Below are 25,608 nucleotides of genomic sequence, written 5' to 3' on the forward strand. Positions count from 1 at the left end.
AAACAAAAGCAGTGCATGCAAACACCATTCAAGTACAAGTGTACAATATGGAACCGGCTAAGGAAAAAGAACAGTGGTAGTAATTCTGGGTGATTCATATAATTTTCAGATATACCCCCATTTGTCTACTGTACTGAGGGAACCTAAAATTTCCTGACCATTCATTGCAATCACATGCTGTAAGGGATGTTGAAAAATCAAAACTATGAAAACAGATGAGCTGCCTGTGTACTTTCACTGAGTCATCTGTCTTTTCTGCACTTGCAGTGCTAGAGGTGGAGAGAACAATTTGTGGGAGGAAACACTGTCTCTTGTCTCCAGACCCTCCACCAAAAAACCCTTCTGCTCTAGTTCTACCCATCAGCTTAAAAGATTTGAGCTCCGTCTCAGAAACCCCCACCATCATGTGCAATATATACATTGGGCCGTAGTTCATCATACAAATAGGTTGTGGGAGCCCAAGTTACCTTCCAGCACAAACACTGTCAGCAGGGATAATGTTGAATTACAGTCACATTGTGGCCTGGCAGACTGCTATCAACTTTTCTCCAAAGGGAAAAGTAAATAAAATCCCACACCACTCGGCAATGCTAGCTCCTACACAAGACTGTACGGCACTGATTCCACCAGCAACACCTAGGTCAATTTACTGTCTGAATGAAAGGAAGCAAGTTGCAGTTAGGATTAGATTCAAAGTATTTCTGGTATAGATTAACCAAGAATTCATTTAGTACTATGGTTAAAGGAGAGGACCAAAATAAAACAAGGCCATTGAAAAAATATTAAGACCTCTTTATAATCAATTCATAATTCAAAACTTTTCCCAAGTTTTTTCTTCAGGCTCAAATAGGTGACAAATTCATTTATAAGAAGCCTACACCAATATTTGATCTGTACTGAGCTGGTCTATGCTGGCTAGTATTTACAAGGAAGAACTGAAGGGGATGGAATGCAAGGGTTATACAAGCCAATTTGGTCAGCAAAGAGAGGACTTTGATTGTACAATGTAAATAGAACAGACCCCAACTTCAAAAAGTACATCTGGAATAGAAAATCAGCATTGTGGTGAATGGAAAATTCAGTCAAACGGAAGAATAAGGTATGTTTGCAGTTAACATATTAGATAGAGGTGACCAGTGGATATAAAGCAATTTTCTACCTAAATAAGGCAATGAGGTTAAACTGGAGCATGGAAAGTATATGTAGGACTTAAATGTGATTGAGCTACAATTAGATTATTTAAGTTAGATTATTTAACTTAATAAATAAACACTGAACAAAGACAAAGCCATTCACAAGAAACAAACAGTGTTGAAAAATAGAACTAGAAAAGAGACTAGAAGAAAGTATAAGGTGAGGAAAGGCACTGATGACACCAATAATCTAAAAAGATGAACAAGATTTTCTTTCACTCTACCATTAAAATGAATTAAACTGTTTTGTTCAGCAATATAGTGTTGGTAATAAAACAGGGGACCTGGAGAACATCATGTTTTTGAAGGACTTAGGCATGGTAAAAATTAAGAGGTTTACTACAAAATTCAGGACTGTAAACACTGCAGGCTGTAAAATACCTAAGGAATTAGAAAAAATGGTGTGGTGTATTCATCAGGAAAAATAATGGTATTGTTCCTGATTGTAAGAAAAAAAAAGTCATACTGCTATAAGGAAGATAAAATCAAATCCACTGTACAGTCACAAGAAAAAGTTTGTGAACCCTTTGCAATTACTTGGTTTTCTGCATTAACTACTCATAAAATGTGTCTGACCTTCATCTCAGTCACAATAATAGACAAACACAATCTGCCTAAACTAATAACGCACAAACAATTGTACTTTTCTAGGCTTTATTGAGCACATTGTTTAATCATCCACAGTCCAGGCTGGAAAAAGCATGTGAACCCATGAATTTACTAACTGGCAGAACCTACTTTAGCATCAATAGACTCTACCAAATGTTTTCTGTAACTGCTGATCAACAGCGATGACGAATTTTGGACCATTCCTCCATACAAAACTGCTTCAGTTCATCAATATTTCTGGGATACCTTGCATGTACAACCCTCTTCAGGTCATGCCACAGCATCTCAATTGGGTTAAGGTCTGGACTCTGACTTGGCCATTCCAAAACACAAGTTTTCTTCTTTTTAAACCATTTCTTTGTTGATTTATTCTTGTGTTTCGGATCATTGTCTTGTTGCATTATCCAGCTTCAGGTGACGTACGGACATTCTCCTGTAAAATGTCTTGATACAATTTTGAATTCATTGTTTCCTCAACGATTGCAAGCTGCTCAAGTCCTGAGGCAAAGCGGCTCCAACTCATGATCTCCTTCCACCATGCATACATTGTTGGGACGAGGTTTTGGTATTGGTGTGTAGTGCCCTTTTTCCTCCAAACATAGCAGTGTGCATTTCCGCCAAAAAGTTCAATTTTTGTCTCAATTGTCCACAGGACAATACCCCAGAAGCGTTGTAGAACATCCAGGTGGTCTTTTGCATACGTGAGATGTGCAGCAGTATTTTTTTTTGGAGAGCAGTTGCTTCCTCCACGATCTCCTTCCATGAACACAATTCTTGCTCAGTGTTTTTCTTATAGTGGTCACATAAACAGAGACTTTAACAAGTTCTAGAGATTTCTGTAGGTGTTTCGCTGTTCCCCTTGGGTTCTTTTCACCTCCTTCAATATTGCACGTTGTGCTCTTGGTGTAATCTTTGCAGGATGCCCACTCTGAGGAAGAGTAGCAACGTTACTTTTAAAAAAGGAGGGAGAGAGAAACCGGGGAATTATAGGCCGGTTAGCCTAACGTCGGTGGTGGGGAAACTGCTGGAGTCAGTTATCAAGGATGTGATAACAGCACATTTGGAAAGCGGTGAACTGATCAGACAAAGTCAGCATGGATTTGTGAAAGGAAAATCATGTCTGACGAATCTCATAGAATTTTTTGAGGATGTAACTAGTAGAGTGGATAGGGGAGAACCAGTGGATGTGGTATATTTGGATTTTCAAAAGGCTTTTGACAAGGTCCCACACAGGAGATTAGTGTGCAAACTTAAAGCACACGGTATTGGGGGTAAGGTATTGGTGTGGGTGGAGAATTGGTTAGCAGACAGGAAGCAAAGAGTGGGAATAAACGGGACCTTTTCAGAATGGCAGGCGGTGACTAGTGGGGTACCGCAAGGCTCAGTGCTGGGACCCCAGTTGTTTACAATATATATTAATGACTTGGATGAGGGAATTAAATGCAGCATCTCCAAGTTTGCGGATGACACGAAGCTGGGTGGCAGTGTTAGCAGTGAGGAGGATGCTAAGAGGATGCAGGGTGACTTGGATAGGTTGGGTGAGTGGGCAAACTCATGGCAGATGCAATTTAATGTGGATAAATGTGAAGTTATTCACTTTGGTGGCAAAAATAGGAAAACAGATTATTATCTGAATGGTGGCCGATTAGGAAAAGGGGAGGTGCAACGAGACCTGGGTGTCATTATACACCAGTCATTGAAAGTGGGCATGCAGGTCCAGCAGGCGGTGAAAAAGGCGAACGGTATGCTGGCATTTATAGCGAGAGGATTCGAGTACAGGAGCAGGGAGGTACTACTGCAGTTGTACAAGGCCTTGGTGAGACCACACCTGGAGTATTGTGTGCAGTTTTGGTCCCCTAATCTGAGGAAAGACATCTTTGCCATAGAGGGAGTACAAAGAAGGTTCACCAGATTGATTCCTGGGATGGCAGGTCTTTCATATGAAGAAAGACTGGATGAACTGGGCTTGTACTCGTTGGAATTTAGAAGATTGAGGGGGGATCTGATTGAAACGTATAAGATCCTAAAGGGATTGGACAGGCTAGATGCGGGAAGATTGTTCCCGATGTTGGGGAGGTCTAGAACGAGGGGTCACAGTTTGAGGATAGAGGGGAAGCCTTTTAGGACCGAGGTTAGGAAAAACTTCTTCACACAGAGAGTGGTGAATCTGTGGAATTCTCTGCCACAGCAAACTGTTGAGGCCAGTTCATTAGCTATGTTTAAAAGGAAGTTAGATATGGCCCTTGTGGCTACAGGGGTCAGGGGGTATGGAGGGAAGGCTGGGTTCTGAGTTGGATGATCAGCCATGATCATAATAAATGGCGGTGCAGGCTCGAAGGGCCGAATGGCCTACTCCTGCACCTATTTTCTATGTTTCTATGTTACTGGATTTCCTCAATTTGTTGACAATTTCTCTTACCATGGACTCATGTCTTTCAAAGTGCTTTTGTATCCTTTTCCAGCTTCATGCATCTCTACAATTCTTATCACAAGGTTCTCTGAAAGTTGTTTTGATCAAAACATGGCGCACATAAACAGATCTTTGTTAAGAGCAGGTTCTGTCAGTAACATTACTTTGTGTGCCTTTTTTTCTTTTAAAAAATCAGGTAGGGCACCTCTACAACCCACATCTCCAATATTATCTCATTGATTGGAACACGTGACTCCAAATAACTTTTGTAAAAGCATTATCCCAGAGGTTCACATACTTGTTTGAACCTAGACTGATTGTTTAAATAGTGTACCCAGTATTGATGAGAAGTAGTACAATTGTTTGTGTGTTATTAGTTTAGGCAGATTGTGTTTGTCCATTATTGTGACTTTGATGAAGATCAGACACATTTTATGAGTAATTAATACAGAAAACCAGGTAATTGCAAAGGATTCACAAACTTTTTCTAGCAACTCTGGTTCACAGACTATCTAAAAGTGAAAGAAAGGAAAAGGAAGAAATATGCAGACAAATTATTGAATTGAATTGACTTTATTTCTTACATCCTTCACATATATGAGTAAAAATCTTTACGTTACTTCTCCATCTAAATATGCAATCATAGTAATTTATAATAAATAGAACAGTTAATGTAATATAGAGCATACTCAAATCACTGTGAGTTCATCAGTCTGATGGCCTGGTGGAAGAAGCTGTCCCGGAGCCTGTTGGTCCTGGCTTTTATGGTGCAGTACCGCTTCCCGGATGGTAGCAGCTGGAATAGATTGTGGTTGGGGTGACTCGGGTCCCCAGTGATCCTACTGACCCTTTTTACACACCTGTCCTTGCAAATGTTCTGAATCATGGGAAGTTCACAACTACAGATGTGCTGCACTGTCCACACCACTCTCTGCAGAGTCCTACAATTAAGGGAGGTACAGTTCCTATAACAGGCAGTGACACAGCCAGTCAGGATGCTCTCAATTGTGCCCCTGTAGAAAGTTCTTAGGATCTGGGGGGCCATATCAAACTTCTTCAACCATCTGAAGTGAAAGAGGCGCTGTTGTGCCTTTTTCACCACACAGCTGATGTGTACAGACCATGTGAAGTCCTCACTGATGTGAATGCTGAGGAACTTAAAGCTGTTTACCCTCTCAACCCCAGTTCCATTTATGTTAATAGGGGTTAGCCCATCTCCATTCCTCCTGTAATCCACAACCGGCTCCTTTGTTTTTGCAACATTGAGGGAGAGGTTGTTTTCTTGACACCACTGAGTCAGAGAGATGACTTCTTCCCTGTAAACCACCTCATTATTACTTGAGATAAGGTAAATCAATGTAGTGCTGCTGGCAAATTTAATTAGCAAATTGGAGCTGTGGGTGGTGATACAGTCATGGGTATACAGGGAATAAAGGAGGGGACTCAGTAGACAGCCCTGAGGGGCTCCTGTATTGAGGGTCAGAGGGGTGGAGGTGAGGGAGCCCACTCTTACAACCTGCTGGCGATCTAACAGGAAGTCCAAGATCCAGCTGCACAAGGCAGGGTCAAGGCCGAGGTCTCTGAGCTTCTTGTCACCCGGATGAAACTATGGCGTTGAATGCTGAACTGTAGTCAAGAATAGCATTCTCACACAAGCATCCTTATTCTCCAGATGTCTAAGGACAGTACGTAGAGCAGTGGCTACTGCTTCATCTGTCCATCAGTTGGGTCGGTAGGCGAATTGTAGGGGGCCAGTTTGGGTGGTAGCAAGCTGCAGATGTAATCCTTGACCAGCCCCTCAAAGCATTTGTTTATTATTGAGGTGAGTGCGACAGGATGCCAATCGTTCAGGCATGTCTTTTTTGGTACAGGGAGAATGGTGGATAATTTGAAGCAGGAAGGCACTCCACACTGGGAGAGGGAGAGATTAAAAATGTCAGTAAACACACCTGGCAGTTGTGCTGCGCACATTCCTGAGTACTCGGCCTGGGATGCCGTCCGATCCTGCAGCCTTGCGACGGTCCACTTGTTGGAAACATCTGCGCACCACAGCCTCAGAGATGACCAGGTTGGAGGTTGTAGCGGTGGCTTTCCTCGGAGGCTCAGAGTCAGCGACATCAAACCCAGCATAAAAGCGATTGAGCTCATCTGGGAGAGAGGCGGTGATGTTGGCGGCACTGCAATGTTTGGCTTTGAAGTCTGTGATGGTATGCAGCCCTTGCCACAAGTCACGTGTGCTATTCGTTGCGAATGCTGACTCAGTCTTGTCCTTATATTGCTGTTTTGCAGCCTTGATAGCTTTGCGTAGATCATAACTGCTTTTCTTGAGCTCTAGTTGATCGCCAGCGATGTAAGCTTGATATCGTGCTGTAACTGCTGCCTGCACGAAACTTCTGATCCAGGGTTTCTGGTTTGGGAAGACCCTGACCGACTTCTGAGGGACAACATTGTCGACACACTTCTGGATGAAGCATGTGACTCCATCAGTGAACTTGGAGACATCCTCAACATGGAAGACATTCCAGTCGACATCATCGGAGCAGTCCTGCAGCATGAAAGAAGATTGGTTGGACCAATAGTAGACGGTTTTAACTATGGCCGCCTCTTGTTTCAGCTTCTGCCTGTACATCGACAAAAGCAGGATCGAAGAGTGATCTGATTTTCCAAAAGCTGGGTGAAGAAGAGTTTGTAAGCGTTGCGGAAGGGAGCGTAGCAGTGGTCAAGTGTGCTATCTCCATGAGTGCTCACCTGGACATGCTGTCAAAATTCGGAGAGACTTTTGTCAGCGACACTCAATTAAAGTCACTGGCAATGATGAAGGCAACTTCTGGGTGTACAGTCTCCAGTGTGTTGATGGCGAAATGAGTGACGAAATAGATCGATGGGGATTTAAACCACTCGAACAGGTACAGTAGTAGGTTAGCAGATGGGAAATAGATTTCCTACAATGTATCTTGCACTGTTTAGTCCAGTATTTAATAAGGTCAGTGAAGGATTTGCTAAGGCATTCAGTTATGGGAAATTAATTAGAGTAGGCATGGAACGTGGGGGTAAATCCAGTCCATAGTGTCCAAAATATTGAAATAATAGTGAAAGCCATAAGCAAGAGGAAAACCAGGTTAACAGACTGAATACATTCTGACAGGCTGATAATAGAAATTAGGAAGATAAAATGTTGGGCATCAATTTACAGTAAGACTGGGATATATATAAAGCAATATTCAGACTTCTGGGAAAATAATCCTGGTCAAAGAACTAAACACTCCATAGACAAAGACACAAGAACAATTAAGGTTACAGAAAGAGGCATATATTGAGTACATAGACAGCTGAGGGGTACATGATAAGAAAAAAAATGAATTAAATTGACTATAGCTATAAATGTACCCATTCTTGCTGTGAATTGTTTCCAATATTTTATCTTCCTAATCGCTTTTTTTTAAACCTTTCTAATTTCTATTATCAGTCCCTTAAAATCCACTCGTCAATCTGTCATAATAGGCATGAAAAACTATGACATAGAACACTACAGCACAGTACATTATGTTGTGTGACATTTTAGCCTACTACAAGATCAATTTAACCCTTCACTCCTCCATCGCCCTCCATTTTTCCATCATCCATGTGTCCTATCTAACAATTTACATGTCCCTAGTGCATCGGCCTCTTACCACCATCCCTGGTAATGCATTCCACGCACCTACCATTCACAAAAAAAAAATTCTGACATGTCCCCTATGACATTCTTTAACATTAGGTTCTAAGGGAAACCAAATAATAAAATACCATCTATAAATTTGCTGACAATATGACCATTGTTGGTAGAATCTCAGGTGGTTATGAGAGAGCATACAGGAGTGAGATATGCCAACTAGTGGAGCAGCAACAACCTGATACTCAACATCAATAAGACGAAAGAGCTGATTGTGGACTTCAGGAAGGGTAAGATGAAGGAACGCATACCAATCCTCATAGACGGATCAGAAGTGGAGAGAGTGAGCAGCTTCAAGTCCCTGGGTGTCAAGGTCTCTCAGGATCTTACCTGGTCCCAACACATTAATGTAGTCATAAAGAAGGCTATACTTTATTAGGAGTTTCAACAGATTTGGCATGTCAACAAATACACTCAAAAACTTCTATAATTGTACTGTGGAGAGCATTCTGACAGGCTGCATCACTGTCTGGTATGAGGGACTACTGCACAGGAATGAAAGAAGCTGCAGAAGGTTGTAAATCTAGTCAGCTCCATCCTGGGCACTAGCCTACAGAGTACCCAGGACATCTTTAGGGAGTGGTGTATCAGAAAGGCAGTGTCCATTATTAAGGACCTTCAGCACCCAGGGCATTTCCGTTTCTCACTGTTACCATCAGGTAGGAGGTACAGAAGCCGAAGGCACACACTCAGCGATTCAGGAACAGCTTCTTCCTCTCTGCCATCTGATTCCTAAATGGATATTGAATATTTGGTCACTACCTCACTTTTTAAACACAGTATTTTCAATATATGTAATTGATTTACTTGTTTATTATTATTTTTATTTATTATTATTTTCTTTTCTCTGGTAGATTACGTATTACATTGAACTGCAGCTATTAAGTTAACAAAATTTCACGTCACATGCTGGTGATAATAAACTTGATTTTGGTTCACTACTATTTGGAAGTTGTAAACACAAGATAATCTGCAGACGCTGGGGTCAAAGCAACACTCGCAACACGCTGGAGGAACTCAGCAGGTCGGGCAGCATCCGTGGAAAAGATCAGTCGACGTTTCGGGCCAGAACCCTTCGTCAGGACTGTAGGGGGAAGGGGCAGAGGCCCTATAAAGAAGGTGGGGGGAGGGTGGGAAGGAGAAGGCTGGTAGGTTCCAGGTGAAAAACCAGTAAGGGGAAAGATAAAGGGGTGGGGGAAGGGAAGCAGGGAGGTGATAGGCAGGAAAGGTGAAGAAAGAATAGGGGAAAACACAATGGGTAGTAGAAGGAGGCGGAACCAAGAGGGAGGCGGTAGGCAGCTGGGGGAGGGGGCAGAGTGACACAGGGGTAGGGGAAGGGAGGGGGAAGGAATTACCGGAAGTTGGAGAATTCTATGTTCATACCAAGGGGCTGGAGACTACCTAGATGGTATATGAGGTGTTGCTCCTCCAACCTGAGTTTAGCCTTATCCTGGCAGTAGAGGAGGCCATGTATGGACATATCTGAATGGGAGTGGGAAGCAGAGTTGAAGTGGGTGGCTACTGGGAGATCCTGTCTGTTTTGGCGGATGGAGCGGAGGTGCTCGACAAAGCGGTCCCCCAATCTGCGTCGGGTTTCACTGATGTAGAGGAGGCCGCACCAGGAGCACTGGATGCAATAGGTGACCCCAACAGACTCACAAGTGAAGTGTTGCCTCACCTGGAAGGACTGTTTGGGGCCCTGAATGGTGGCAAGAGAGGTGGTGTAGGGACAGGTGTAGCACTTGCGCTTACAGGGATAAGTGCCGGGTGGGAGATCCGTGGGGAGGGATGTGTGGACCAGAGAGTCGCGGAGGAACCGATCCCTGCGGAAGGCAGAGAGGGGTGGAGAGGAAAAGATATGCTTGGTGGTGGGGTCCTGTTGAAGGTGGCAGAAGTTGCGGAGGATAATGTGTTGGATCTGGAGGCTAGTGGGGTGGTAGGTGAGGACAAGGGGAACTCTGTCCCTGTTGTGGTGGTGGGAGGATGGGGTGAGAGCCGAAGTGCGGGAAATGGAGGAGATGCAGGTGAGTGCATCATTGGTGACGGCAGAAGAGAAACCACGATCCTTAAAGAAAGAGGACATTTGAGATGTCCTGGAACAGAAAACCTCATCCTTGGAGTAGATGCAGCAAAGACAGGTCCCAACCGCTTCATTTTCACTACGGATGTTCCATAGTTCAGTCTTTCCCCACCTACATCCGGGATATATCCCATGCCCTCCACCTCTTCAATAACTTCCAGTTCCCTGGTCCCAACCGCTTCATTTTCACTATGGATGTCCAATCCCTATACACCTCCATTCCCCATGAAGAAGGCCTCAAAGCCCTCCGCTACTTTCTGGATAATAGACCTCATCAGTTCCCCACCACCACTACCCTCCTCCGGCTGGCAGAACTGGTTCTCACACTCAATAACTTCTCTTTTGGCTCTTCCCACTTTCTTCAGACCAAGAGTAGCTATGGGAACTCGCATGGGCCCTAGCTATGCCTGCCTCTTCGTTGGTTATGTGGAACAGTCTGTGCTCCAAACCTATTCTGGTACTGCTCCCCAACTTCTCCTTCGGTACATTGACGACTACATTGGTGCTGCTTCCTGCACCCATGCTGAGCTCGTCAATTTCATTGACTTTACTTCTAACTTCCACCCAGCCCTCAAATTCACTTGGTCTATCTCGGACACTTCTCTCCCCTTTCTCGATCTCTTGGTCTCCATCTCTAGAGACAGACTGTCCACTGACATCTTCTACAAGCCCACTGACTCTCATAACTACCTCAACTATTCCTCTTCCCACCCCGCCACATGCAAAAATGCTATTCCCTATTCCCAGTTCCTCCGATTCCGCCGCATCTGCTCCGAGGATGAGGTTTTCCGTTCCAGGACATCTCAAATGTCCTCTTTCTTTAAGGATTGTGGTTTCCCTTCTGCTGTGCATTTGGAGTACTGTATACAGATTAGAAACATAGAAAACCTACAGCTCAATATAGGCCCTTCGGCCCACAAAGCCATGCCGAACATGTCCTTACCTTAGAAATTACCTTGGGTTACCCATAGCCCTCTACTCTTCTAAGCTCCATGTACCCATCCTGGAGTCCTTTAAAAGCCCCTATTGTACCACTGTCACCGGCAGCCCACTCCACGCACTCACCACTCTCTGCATAAAAAACTTACCCATGACATCTCCTCCGTACCTACTTCCAAGCACCTTAAAACTGTGGCCTCTCATGTTAGCCACTTCAGCCCTGGGAAAAAGCCTCTGACTATCCACACGATCAATGCTTCTCATCATCTTATACACCTCTATCAGGTCACCTCCCATCCTACATCGTTCCAAGGAGAAAAGGCCGAGTTCACTCAACCTATTCTCATAAAGCATGCTCCCCAATCCAGGCAACATCCTTGTAAATCTCCTCTGCATTCTTTCCATCGTTTCCACATCCTTCCTGTAGAGAGGCAACCAGAACTGAGCACAGTACTCCAAGTGGGGTTGGACCAGGGTCCTATATAGCTGCAACATTACCTCTTGGCTCTTAAGCTCAATCCCACGATTGATGAAGGCCAATGCACCGTATGCCTTCTTAACCAGAGTCAACCTGCACAGCAGCTTTGAGTGTCCTATGGACATGGACCCCAAGATCCCTCTGACCCTCCACACTGCAAGAGTCTTACCATTAATACTATATTCTGTCATCATATTTGACCTACCAAAATGAACCACCTCACACTTATCTGGGTTGAACTGCAGATTGATTCACCCTGTTATAGGAAAGATGCAGTTAAACTGTAAAGGATTTTCAAGGATGTTGCCAAGACTAGACTGACTGAACTAGGGAGTGGGTGGCCAGATTCGGTCTTTAATCTTTGTAACATAGAAGAATGAGGGGCAACTTTGTAGAAATATTTAAAATTAGACACATAGATTTAGGGTGAGAGAAAAGATTTAAAAGGGATCTTAGGGGGGTACTTCCCCACACAAAGGATGGCAAGTACAGTGAATTCCAGTTATTGGGACACATTGGAACAGTACATTTTGACCCAGTCGGGTGGCTGCTCCAACTTCGGCTAACTGAAGTTTCATGGAAATAGTTAAAAAGGTATATAAAAAAAAGACAAACTATTGTTGAGTAACAAATTTTGTGTTTAAATGGAATAGATAACAAATTAGAACACTACCAATACAGTACTAAAATATTGTATTAATTCCCAATAGTTATTTTGGGAAAATTCATCCAAGGTTCATTGCTCTGTTCTTCAGATTGACTGTAAGTGAACAAAATCAGTGCAGACATCTAGTGCAGATACTGGACTGCCTTCATACAATGTTTTCGATAATTGTATCCTCCAAATCTTCATTTTCATTGTAACATTCATAATAATTGTCAATACCTTCAAATTCTTCATAGTTCCTAACTTGAAGTAGTGAAGTAGTTTCATGTTCACACCCAGCCATTTCTGACATCTCCAAACCTAAATGCCTGAAATCACAGTGAGCAAAACAGTTCTGAATTGTCTTGCTGCTTATTTCTCGCCAACTGCCAGTGACAAAAATCACTGATTTTTGAACTCAAATACATGATACTGACGCTTTTCAAAACTGCTTACTCTAAGCACGGAGTAGTGTCTAACAGCAAGTTCACACGACTGATGCTTGTTAGAAACTGTTTGGTAACAGTGTCCTGTCCCAATTAAGCAGCATTGTTTTCCAAATAAATGAAGGGAATCCCAGCTATTTTCTCCATTAGTTTTTGTTCTTTTTGAGTCATTCGTAAAAAGTGGCTGCCCTGATTAACCAATGACTCAATTAACTGGAATCCACTGTACACGGAATGCAGTGCCAAAGGAAATGGTTGAGGCAGGCACAGAAGTATCATCTAATAAGCACTAGGTCAGGGCTTAGGGAGATATGGGCCAAATAAAGGAAATTGGGATGAGCTGAGTGGGCAACGTGATTGGCAAGGACTGGTTGGTTTCAAGGGCCTGTATCTGTGCTGTATTGCTTTATGAGTAAGTTTTGAACAGAACAACAAAAATTGCAGAATCTCTTTCCTAGTTTTTTTGCTGAATGATGATGAGAAATTTCATTTCCCCATTTCCCCAATCACTAACATGTTCACGAGACTGCTTTCAAAAGTCAGACAGTGTTTGATGCCTACACAAGCAAGATTACTAAAACTGACGCTATTAATACAACAGAAGATCACTGTGTCACTTTTTGTGGATTGAATTTTTGATGTTGACACAAGAGAGCCACGGTTCCATGACTAACCCAAAGTGTATGTCAAGCCAGCCTGCTTACAAAACACTGTGTCTCTGTTTCGATGCAGGCATGGAGTTTACATACCTGCTGTTTCCAGAACCACTGCGCTGCATTCACGTCAGGGACTAAAAGAACTTCTTTATTTGAGCTGAGAACCAGTGCACATACGGAAAGTTTTAACTATGTAAAAAAAAATGAAACCAGTGTCTATTGAAAACGCAGCAGCTCACTAAGGCAGTATTATGTGCACAACCACATATTACTCACCTGAGGATGAAGGAAACAAAACTATGATTTTTCTTTGGTTGTAGAGGTTTCTACCAATCTGAATTCGTTTGCTTGTCATGATAAACAAAAAAATTCCTATTGACTCTTTCATAAAACATAATTTTCATCAACCCCCATACTGGAAAAAATGCTTTTAAGTATAGTTTCATGTCTCACTGGAAAACACAAACAGGGAATGAACATAAAGTCTACTCTTTTCTATTGCCTATTCTGTTAGCCTTGCTGCCCACTGCCATTCACTCTTTTAGTGGCATTTTATATATGCTTGTTTAAATGTGCTTATCTTATTTTTTTAAATCTGTGAAGACACTGTACCAGAATCCAAGCTGATCCATAATTAGTGTTCCATACTGCTCTATCTCTTGCACACATCTGCTTCTTCAGTCAAATATTCACCCAATCCTCTCTTTAATGTGCCCATCACCATACTCCTCTATATACATTTGCTCTAAAAATGCAGAAAACTTCAGTAAAATTTCCCATGAGCCTACTCCCCAACATAAACTTTCCTCAGTTTCTCTAGACCAGGGGTTCCCAATCTGGGGTCCACAGACCCCTTGGTTAAATGGTACAGGTCCACGGCATTTAAAAAAAGGTTGAGAACCCCCGTTCTAGACTTTCATAGAGCAGACAAATAGATGTAGTACTGAGGCACTGCTGCACTTTTTAAAGTGCAATATTTCAGACAAGTACCCAACTAAAAGTAAATGTACTCTCTTGTGGTTATAAAAGGTCCATGGCCTTATACTAATGAGAAGCCAAGAGTTCATGATACCCTGGCTAAGATTTATCACAAATCATATGATTCTTAAACACAAGAAAATCTGCAGATGCTGGAAATTCAAGCAACACACACAAAATGCTGGTGGAATGCAGCAGGCCAGGCAGCATTTTGTCTGTGTTGCTCGTATAATTCTTAGTTTATAGGCTTCATCAGGAGCCTTCATCCTTTATCATGTGAATAAATCAAATTGGCTGATAACTGATATCTTGGATGGTGGATGACAGGAGGAAGTCAAAATAGATTATCCATTCAATATTTCTGGCTGAAGACGCAAGACTGTGGTTTCAAGTGTGTAGGGCTCTGTCATTATTGAGAATTAGAGACATTCACGGAGCCTCCACAGCCATAATTCAGCTACTCTCAGTGATGCATATAAAAATTTCCCTCTCCAACCAGATTCCGTAACACTTGCTTCTTTGAACTGGAGCTTAACATGGAAAAGTGGCTGGTTAATCAGTTAAGGGAGTTGGAAATAATGATTACTGTTTTCTCTTGGCGTATTTCACCCAAAGAATTATTAGGGATAGAAATCAAGTCACGAAGGAAAATGTCTCCCCGTTTAAATTAGCTGGAAGGTGTTGTGGTATGCCATTCAGACATATGCTGGAAAATCTGTTTCCCATTTAAATTAGTTGATTTACTTTAACTCCGGAGCAGGAATGACATTAACTAATGGCACCAAATTAACAGACACATCAAGCTGCGAGGACAAAAATAATGGTGAATGAAGTCCAGTGGATTCTGGTTAATTGGGATACAATGGGACCAGTACTTTTTCACCTAATTAATGGAAGTTTCATGGAAATAGCTAAAAGGGTATTTAAAAAAAGGCAAACTGCCATTTAATGGAGTAACAAATTATGTATTTAAGTGAAATACAAAACAAATTAGAAGACTACCAATACTACTGGTGGTTGCCTGTCATATCTCACAATGATCAGAAACCTGCGTGGGAGAGTTTTTAAAGTGGAAAAGCCTTTGCACTGTGACAGTTCCATTCTCTCAACCTTGGAAGTCTAGATCCAGTGGTACGAGTAGATGTCACAACTGGGGTCTTCCCTGGTTGCAGTGGATGACCATGACTACTTCTGTGCCTTGTCAGGCCCATTGCTCTGCATGTAGCGTTGCAGGACCGCCTTCCTGGCCATTGGATCTCACTGCAGATCTCATCTGCCCAATCTGCTGAAGCTGACCTGATGCTAGGTTAGGCATGTCCCGACCTCACTGGGGTATGAGAGTCACCAGCTACCCTCACCGGGTTTAACCCAAAGTTGAAGTGGTGTACCGGAGTGTAGCCACTGCCGCAAGTAAACAGCTACTTGGAGCCACAGACGAGAGCTGAGTGTCCGGTGGGGACCAAAGATAACATTCAAGATGATTGTCAATGCCTCCATATTCTTTGCAGTTCCTAGCTTGTTGAAACGGTGAGGTCATTTCATTTTCATTCTTGGCTGTTTCTGCATTTTGAAACCTGAATGCTTGAAACCACAGTGAGCAAAATAGTTCTGAGTTGTCATACTGCTCATTTCTTGCCAACTGTCAGTGACAATAACTACTGCTTTTTGAATAGAAACACAGGCAATTGAAGCTATTTAAAAACAGTCTGCTCTGAGTAATGGTACAGTGTTTAATAACCACACAAGCACACATGACTGACGCTAGCTCAAAACTGTTCAGCAGTAGTCTCCTGTCCCAATTAAGCAGCATAGTGTCCCTAATAAACAAAGGGAATCCTGGCTATTTTCTCAATTAGTTTCTGTTCTTTCAGAATTGTCCCAAATAAGCAGCTGCCCCAATTAACCAGAATCCGGTATATATCCTAAACTGGAAAATACCTAGAATCACGGAATGATGGTTAACCAAGTTTAGAAAAGTTTTGGATATATTTCTGTAAAGGAGATTTGACTACAAGGCTGTTGATAAGTAATAAAAAGTGCTTTTAAGTGTGATGAAGTACTGCAAACAAATATCACATGAGAAAAAGTACGAACCTATAGTCCCAGAAGCCCTTTCCACACAGCTGATTTGTGGTGCATCACCACAAACTTTATCCCATATTGCTCTTGATAGATATCTTATTAATTTCGTAATTTAAATTCAGCAATTGCGCAATTCCTTTGCCAAGTATTAATTCTATCCATAAAGTTTCTGCTGCCTCTTTTGGTATCCTTTATTATCAGTGAAGCGATTTCATTCTTAGTTCACCTACCTGGATGAATGCAACCTCAGAAGGTCAACAGTACCTTGGACAAAAGAGCTTGTTTAATTGCAATCTCATCTATCAAACTTACACCATGGCTCCAGAGTACCCTCTCTTCAAAAGTTAGTCCAGTTACTGGTCTTGGCTACAATGACAGCAGCTTACTAAGCCAGACCTCCGGCATCAATAAAGACAAGATCAGCAAACATTGGGAATATAAGCACTTGCAGGTTCTGCTCAAGTCACACCCTATCCTGAACTTCAGAAACCTTGTACTTCTATCCAGCAACACTAAGGAAGTGCCATTGCTCGAAGAAATGCAGCAGTGTGAGACATTTATCTGACCTGATCGTGAATTGTTTAAATACTCTCATTCTTCCCACGAGTCAGTGTCACCAAAGTGCACCTTAGCTCCAGTACTAAGCTGGAGAGACTTGAAACCAAGGGAACTGTTGCGAATATATATTTGCTCAGGAAAGCCTCACCACCCAGAAGTCCTCTTTTATTACAGGCTGGATTAAACAGCCTGATCTACAATAGCTTATTCCATACATTTCTAAAAGTGAAAGATTCAACAAATCACGCAAAATTTTCAATAACCAGACAAAACTTTTAAAACTTTTGCTAACTTAAGCTTACACAACTAGTATCTTTGGAAACAAAAAGCAGCATCTCCTTTTCTTTCTGGCCAAGTTCAACACTTAAAATACACTTTGCTTATGACCATAGTGTGACTGCATACCAAGTGAATTACATCAAAGATTTCACCTCTGGGACAGTATTTATAATGAAGACATGTCTTGAAAATTTGATGTTATCTTCAGTGTGCAACTTATGCCAAACTCATTAGTAAGCTATCCAAAAACAGAACAATCTGGATAGACTGTAAAGTAGCCCAAGAAGTGGCATATATTGTTCGAAATATAAACTAAAGCATACTGCTCAACACATCACTGCCACCGTTTACAGCAGCTCAGATAAGTCCAGGACTGTAACTTAACCAACAATCAAAGTTATTGCTACACAATTACCATACTTCATTGATAATTACGAGAAAACGTCTGTAAGGCTGAAGGCTGGGCCTGTTGGGATATCCACAGGGATAACTTTACTGCAGACTCAGTAATGTTGATTGATACACTTAAAGTTTACACTTCCATTTGCTGTATTTTAATATAAACGTCCTTCCACAGATCATCTCTGGTTGCTCCTCACTCTCTGGAAAATGGTATCACCTATCTCTGGGATAATAAGGAGCCAGAGTAGGAATAGGTGTGTTAGATAATGGAGAATTCTAGGAAATTTCAGTATTTGATGAACAGAAGATTCAATATTTGCCACAGAACTGCAGTCACATGCAGTACAAATTAGCAGGGTTCCTTCTAAGAAGCGCAAAGATAAAACAGCTTATAATGATCTGGTACCTTTTATAGTTGCTGTGGGGTGCCAGCCATAAGTCAATTTAAAACTTTCCTTGGTGAGATCTGAACTGCTTATCTGATTTGAAAGTTAGGTACCATCACCTCAAGGAGATTGGGAAAAGTTGGAACACACAGTACCCACCCAGAAAAGACGGTATCTGAAATTATTACTTTCAAATTAATAGTGATAAATGTTCCATTCTTGATTTAGTCTAAGTATTTTTAAAGACTCATTAATACGATAGTTTAACTTAATTAGTGCAAGTTCGTCAAGTGTAAAAGCATTACCTGGCACTGACTGGGTTTGGGCAAAGCACTCCTACTGGGGAAAGTGAAAAAGCAATGGTTTAATATAGTCCCTCATCATTCAAACCACTAATGTTAAAGTGAGCATAAACCAATGACAGTCTACAACAAGGCAAATCCCTGAGTGGTATCACCCACCAATTCCAGTGGGACTTGTGTCTTCTCTAACCCTGCCAGATTAAACATCGGCTGCAGGAAATGGGCTTCAATGGCAAGGCCAGCATTTAATATGCTTCTCAGGGTGGCAGTGCATTGGTGAATGGTACTTAAGAAGCCTTGTCATGTTGCGGTAGTGAGTCTTGCAGATGCAACCATAGTGGTGAGAATGAATGCCTAGAATGGTACTTGGATGCCAAACAAATGGATTACATTTTCCTGAATGGTGTTGTGCCCAAATTGTAGTAGAGATGCACTCTTTATTCCAAAGGAAATGAACAGTATTCATTCAATCTCTTGTAGATACAGATAAGGCTTTAGGAAGTCAGGAAGGAAACCACATTTCTGAATTGCCCTTGTAGCTATAGTGCTTGTACTGTTAAGTGTCAAAGAAAGCTTCTGGATAGTTGAGAAAAATGTAATGGGAATGTGGTGTAATACAGGGGTCCCCAACCTTTTTTGCACTGTGTACTGGTTTAATATTGATAATATTCTTGCGGACCGGCCAACCGGGGGGGTGTTCAAGAAGGGTACAACTAACCTCAACATGCCTTTTACAGTTAGGGTTGCCAACTTGCTCACTCCCAAATAAGGGACAAAAGTAGCAGTCAAATACGGGACAGTGTTTACCCCAAGAAAGACTACCATGACCACGAAACCTTGTGCAGGCACCTGTGTGTGCATGCGCGTACGTGCCGATTTTTTTTTCCACAAATCAGTTTTGAATTAATCTTCCTGACTACACTGTACACACATTATTTCTACTTTATATAGGCTGTGTATTTATCATATCATTCCTGCTTTTACTATATGTTAGTGTTATTTTAGGTTTTGTGTGTTATTTGGAATGATTTGGTAGGTTATTTTTTAGGCCTGGGAATGCTAAAAAATTTTCCCATATGAATTAATGTTAATTGCTTCTTCGCTTTACGCCATTTCAGCACGAAAGGTTTCATAGGAACGCTCTACCTTAGTGGGGGAAATACGGGAGAAGGGCGGTCCCGTATGGGTCCAATATATGGGATGTCCCGGCAAAGATGGGACAGTTGGCAACCCTATGTTCAAGTCAAACAGTGCATGACAGGGAACGAGGAAAGGTGCAGCTGACTCATATCGTTTCCTCGCGGCCCGGTAGCACATGCTCTGCGGCCCGGTGGTTGGGGACTGCTGGTGTAATACATACAGAACTTAGAACAGTACAGCACAGTATAGGCCCTTTGGCTCATGATGTTGAGCCGTCCTTTTCACCTACTCCAAAATCAATCTAACCCTTCCCTCACCTCACACATTTCACTCCATTATACTTTTATCCATGTGCCTATCTAAGAGTGTCTTAAATGTCCCTAATGTATCTGCCTCTACCATCACCCCTGGCACTTACAACTCTATGTGTAAAAGATGTACCTTGAACAATTCTGCCAATTACCTTAAAAATATGTTCTCTTGTATTAGCCAATGCTTCCTTGGGGAAAAGACGCTGCCTGTCCACTCTATCTATGCCTCTTATCACACTCTATCGAGTAGCCTCTCATCCTCCTCCTCTCCAAAGACAAAAGCCCAAAGCTTGCTGAGCCTTTCCTCGCAAGACATGTTCTCTAATCCAGGCAGCATCCTGGTAAATCTCCTCTGCACCCTCTGTGAAACTTCCATATTCTTCCTATAATGAGGTGACCTGAACTTAACACAATACAGGTTTCCCCCACTATCCAAAGGTACAGCATTCCTATGAAACCGTTCGTAAGCCAAAATGGCGTAAAGCGAAGAAGCAATTACCATTAATTTATATGGGAAAAATTTTTGAGCACTCCCAGACCCAAAAAATAACCTACCAAATCATACCAAATAGCACATAAAACCCAAAATAACACTAACATATAGTAAAAGCAGGAATGATATGATAAATACATAGCCTATATAAAGTAGAAATAATGTATGTACAGTGTAGTTTCACTTTACAGAATCGGGAAGATTTAGCCAAAACCGATTTGTAGAAAAAATATCGGCACGTACACGCATGCGCACACACCTGCCCGCGCAAGGCTTCATGGGCATGGTCGTCTTTCTTGGGGTAAACACAAGTTTAAAGCGGGCGTCTTTTTTCGTAAAAGCAAAAAATCCTCTTTCGGTTAGCGAAAACAGGTACTAATGTAGGTCTTTCGTAAAAGCGAAGTGACATAAAGCAAACGTTCGTAAAGCGGGGGACACCTGTCTTCCAAAAGTGGTCTAACTAGTGTTTTATAAATCTGCAACATTATCTCATGGCTCTTGAACTCAATCCCCTACTAATGAAGGCCAACATACCATATGCCTTCTCAAACACCCTATCAACTTTGATGGAATCTATGGACGTGGACCCAAGCTCCCTCTGTTCTTCCAAACTGCAAAGGATCCTACCGTGACCCTTGTACTCTGCCTTCAATCTCATTTCTCCAGTGTACCACTCACATTTTTTAGGTTTAAACTCCTTCTGCCACTTCTCAGCCTAGCTCTGTATCCCATCAACATCCCTTTAATAATAACTTATAGAGTACCTTTCATGCCGACAATTTAGTTCAAAGTGCTTTACAATGGCATAAAGTACAAACATGAAAATAAAAAATGAAAATAATTAAAATTAAAAATAAACATGCAAACATAAGATAAAAAGATATAGTTAAAAACAAGGCTAAGTGAATAGGCTTTGAGCTGGCATTCATGTGTCAACTGAAACTGCAAAGTTTTAGCTATTGAGTTCCACAGTTTAGGAGTGTAGTTCAAAAAAGCTGACCTGCCAATTATCTTTTGAGTGTGATTGTTTAAATTTAAGACACTGGTGGAGAAAGACCAAAGAGCTCGAGCAGGATTATAAAACAAAAACGATTCTGTGATACGATTCTCACACCATTAAGAGCTTTAAAAACAAGAGAATTTAGGAATCAATTCTGAAGGATACAGGAAGTCAATGCAGAGTAACCTTCAACAAACTTCTACACTATCCATAGATCACCAACCTTCATGACATCTGCAAATTTACTAACCCCACGAACCCCCAGGTAGAATAAGTTCAATCTACTATCAACCTCTACCTTCTGTGGGCAAGATGATTCTGAATCCATGTAACTAAGTCTCTCTGGATCCCACGCCTGACTTTCTGAATCAGCCTACAATGGGGAACCTTACTGAACGCCTTACTAAAATCCATATACATATCTACCTTCATTAATTGGTTTTGTCACTTCCTCGATAAAGTCAATAAGACTCATGTGGCACAACACGCCCTGCTACTATGCTTATATCAGACTATGTACCCCCAGATGCTCGGAGATCTTCTCCATTAGTTTTCTCCTCAGTGTCCCTGTTGCTATCAGGAGGCCTAGAGAATATTTCCAACAGAGTGATTGCTCCTTTCCCATTTGTCTTTCACCCACATGACTTAGTAGATGATGCCTCAATGATATCCTCATTCTGCAGCTGTTGTATTATTCTTGATTAGCAATACCACTCTCTCACCTCTTACCTCCCTCCCCGTCCTCTTAAAATATTAAAATCCCAGAACACCCAGCAACCATCTCTGCCTGTGTGACAGTCAAGGCTCTGTAATGGTCAAAGCACCACAATTCCATGTCCTGATCCATGCTCTTAGTTTATCACCCTTATACTTATATTTCTCATATTAAACACATTTCAACTGAGCCAACTGACTCATTTATATCTTATCCACTGCCCAACCTTCCTTAAAGTCTTACTATGCTTTGCATCTGTCTTTACACCAACTGCCTCTACATCTGGTTGCTTAGCCCTGCTAACCTAGTTTAACTCATTCCTAACAGGTCTCGCAAATCTGCTGCAAGGACATGGGTCCCTCTCAAGTTCAGGTGTGTAACCTGACCCTTACAGTGGTGGTTAAACACTCTCATTAGTCATGCTGATTGTTTGCGCAGTACAAATTGTACTTGACATTTGGTTGTGCAAACTTAAATGTTCAAGTCTGGCTGCACGGGAGAATGGGCTGAGGAAATGAAGAACATGTTTTCATTAGTCAGCATCTCCACTTCTCACGTCTTGAAGATCATTGATTAAACAGTTAAAGGTGGCTGGGCTTGGAAGAATCTCCTGAAGACTCACTGCATATCCTGATGCCAGATGACTTCTCTAAATTCCAAATCATTTCCCACTGTGGTGGAAAGTGCAGCCCCTCAAGTAGGCAATACAAATATGAGCTGTTACCAGTCTATATGGACATTTTTCAGCTTCTTAAATCAAGGGTGACCTCTGAACAATGTAGCAACATTTGGACAGTCATCAAGCTAAGATAACGTGAATACTAAAGAATAATACAAAGCTCTGATTAGGATAGTGCATAACCCAGAACTGAACATTATACTTCAAATGGGGCATAACTTTATCTAATCGTTATTCACCAGTACAATGCATGTGTAAACTGACTACAGTATTCGCTTACAAGACAACATTGCTGGAAACATATTTAGAAGCATGTTGACTTTCACATACCTACTGCTAGGCTGAGAACATGGAAGACTACATTAATGCAAGACCTTTTTTTCAATGGTTCCTTTAAGTTGTCATAGCAGGCAAGCTCTGGGGGGCAGGGTTAGTGAGAATGAGCTCCTATTACCTATTAAATGCTCCCAATGGTGTGCATCTCAAGTAGCCTCTGATGATAACCAAGTCCAGCTCCTGGCTTCATACTAAGCCCGACAGAACTGTTTCTACTGACAGGAGGTGGGCAAAGGTGGGTTACTGGCACCTTAAAATCAGTAGCTCTGGGCAGATGGAGAACCTCAGCCACGTTTGGCAACTCACCTAGAAGGAAAACACTGATCTCAAAATGCTGTCTTGTGGCTATACTCACTCATGGGGAAGGCTTCGAGAGTGAACCCAGAGGAAAATTGTGGAGCTGGAGTTGTTAAGGAAGTCCTACATTAAGTTCAATGCTGACTGGCAAACCCTGCAATACCTCTGGTGCCAAACTGTGTCGGTCTCTGCGGTTCCTCTGGATTCATCGGCGGCGTAGAGAGGGGGAGTCCACTGCATGGGCAACAGCTTGCTCTCCATAATCGCACTTCCCTGGCTTGTGTATGGACATGTAAACAGCTAGGACGCTATACCCTTTGTTGACCCTAACCAACGGTGGGCCTCTCTTCTGCAATTCAGTCAATACCAGTACCACCGATTAACTCTGAATACCTATCAACTCAATATGATTAGATTGGGGTTCATGTTATATGGGTGAAAAAAGAAAATTTAATTGAAGATATTTAATGTCTAATTAATGTTTTTCCATTTTATGTAATTAATTGGCTTGATTAAAAAAACATTTGAGCTCCAGAAAAAAAAAATTATATCATTTCTTGAGGAATTAGAACAGAAAATGCTGGAAATATTCAGCAGGTTAGGTAGCAATTACAGAGAAAGGAAATTTCAGGTCGATGACCAGTACTGGGTAAAGTTAGAAATGAAACAAATTCAAAGGTGCATAGAAAGTGCAAAAGGGAAGGAGCCATCGAAGGCTTAAGCAGTCTCATAACTACACATTCCTGGATTATTTCGAGCAAGATCACCCTTTTCCCCGACACGCAATAGCAAAACCTTCCTCACAAACTTAATTTACCTTGAGGGGTTGATGATGATACCCATCCAGAAAAGAAGAACTGCCTGTAAAAATAAAAATATATGTAATTAATATGATAGAAACACAAATATTCCAACATAGTCAGCAATGAAATGAGCATCAGAAAATGTGAGAATTCTGAAAAGTCGTCGTCGCAATTTAATAAGAATGCTGATTTTGTTGAAAGCCAAAGGCAGTTGCAGGATCCTGCAATTATAGACATATTGAGCTAAGTAATGGCAGTGTCTTAATTACTCCAATTAATTAACTCATTCCATTTCAGATGACAATTTCTCCAATATCAAACAGCTGAGCTTGAGATACGCTTTTGCTATCTTTGTGCTTTGCTGTTAAAGGCCACTGCTACTTTAACAAACAGATAATCCAAGTTCCTTTTAAAATTACTTTTACACATAGGATTTTTTAAAAAAAGTGTCCTGGGAACAAATTTGCATACGGTGGAATTGAACCCAGATCACTGACGCTGTAATAGTGTTATGTTTACTGCTAAGCTACAATACTGAAAGCCGGAATATATTATTCCAGACCATTTTTTGTTCCAAATAATGAATAACATGATCATTTACTCCAGTCTTGTGGGGCTTCTTGGTTTTATTCATGTAGAAGCACAGAATTTGTGGTTAGTAACAAAGAAATGACTCTTGCCACTGATCCCAACAAAAGCTTTCACAAATCCCTGGCCATCTCTGTGGCCAAAATATCCCGTTTAGTGATGAGTGTAACTAGGTCAGAATTCCCTGGCATTCATAGCTATGATGCCATCAACCTGACTGAGCTGACCTGCCAATCACAACAGAAAATGCTGCAAAACTCAGCAGGTCCAGATACAACCGGGAAAGAGGAGTCAAAGACTGCTCATCTTCAACTGAAAAATTGATCCTGCTCCTCTGTCCATGGTTGCTGCTGAACATGCAGTGTGATTCCAGTGTTAACTATTTTTTACTTCAAGATATTCCAGCATATGCAGCCCTGTTATAAAATTTTCATGACCAGCTAATCATATTGAAGAACTTTTGTAGTGAGCAAAACAAAAATAATTTATACATTATTTGGAGTACTCAATAATGACAAACATAACATTAGTGATTAAGATGGAATTTAATTAAAAATTAAAAGAAATTTTAAAATCCTTTATATTTGAATGGTGTTGCAGAATTAAACAACACATACATAATATTAATTGTTTCCAGACAAAGTAGCTTCTGTACAGTAGTCTTGGCTTAGTGTCATTTTGCCAGATTTTCATGGCGACTTACTGTGGGGCAAGTTTGTAAACAATCTAAATGCAGGAAAATCAAAGTGATTTACCTCAGCTGTGGCAGAGACAGCAACTTTTGAGATTTTAGTAGTGCATGATATAAAGCTAATCGCTTCTGCACTTGAGATCCCAAAGCTGTTGTCAAATTTTGCAGCATAACACGAGTAGTTTTTCCATAAGAACTTCCAAGTCCAAAGTAAAACCTCATTATGATACAGCAAAACAGAAACGAATTCAAAATAGCAAACTGTTATTCAACATTGTGGTAATAAGCCAATTTTTGGCAGACAGTATTTTTAAACCTGTAATATTTTCACTTGCATGAACAGGTGTGGCCTCACTATGACAAATTCTTTGAATAACACCAGTCATTTGATCTGATTTC

General features: G+C 41.5%; 1 protein-coding gene across 3 annotated transcripts in view; it reads right to left on the reverse strand.

Annotated features, from left to right (window-relative positions):
* usta (uronyl 2-sulfotransferase a) overlaps positions 1-25,608 on the reverse strand; it is a 92,859-nt gene that overhangs the window by 48,534 nt on the left and 18,717 nt on the right. For all 3 annotated transcript variants that reach the window (XR_010018975.1, XM_063056312.1, XM_063056313.1), the window contains exon 2: positions 23,945-23,988. Coding sequence is in view for 2 of the 3 variants with exons in the window: in XM_063056312.1 (XP_062912382.1) it covers positions 23,945-23,988 (44 nt within the window). In the remaining variant the exon portion in view is untranslated. The remainder of the gene's footprint in view (positions 1-23,944; positions 23,989-25,608) is intronic.

Source organism: Mobula hypostoma, chromosome 8, assembly GCF_963921235.1.
Source record: "Mobula hypostoma chromosome 8, sMobHyp1.1, whole genome shotgun sequence".
Classification (NCBI taxonomy): domain Eukaryota; kingdom Metazoa; phylum Chordata; class Chondrichthyes; order Myliobatiformes; family Myliobatidae; genus Mobula; species Mobula hypostoma.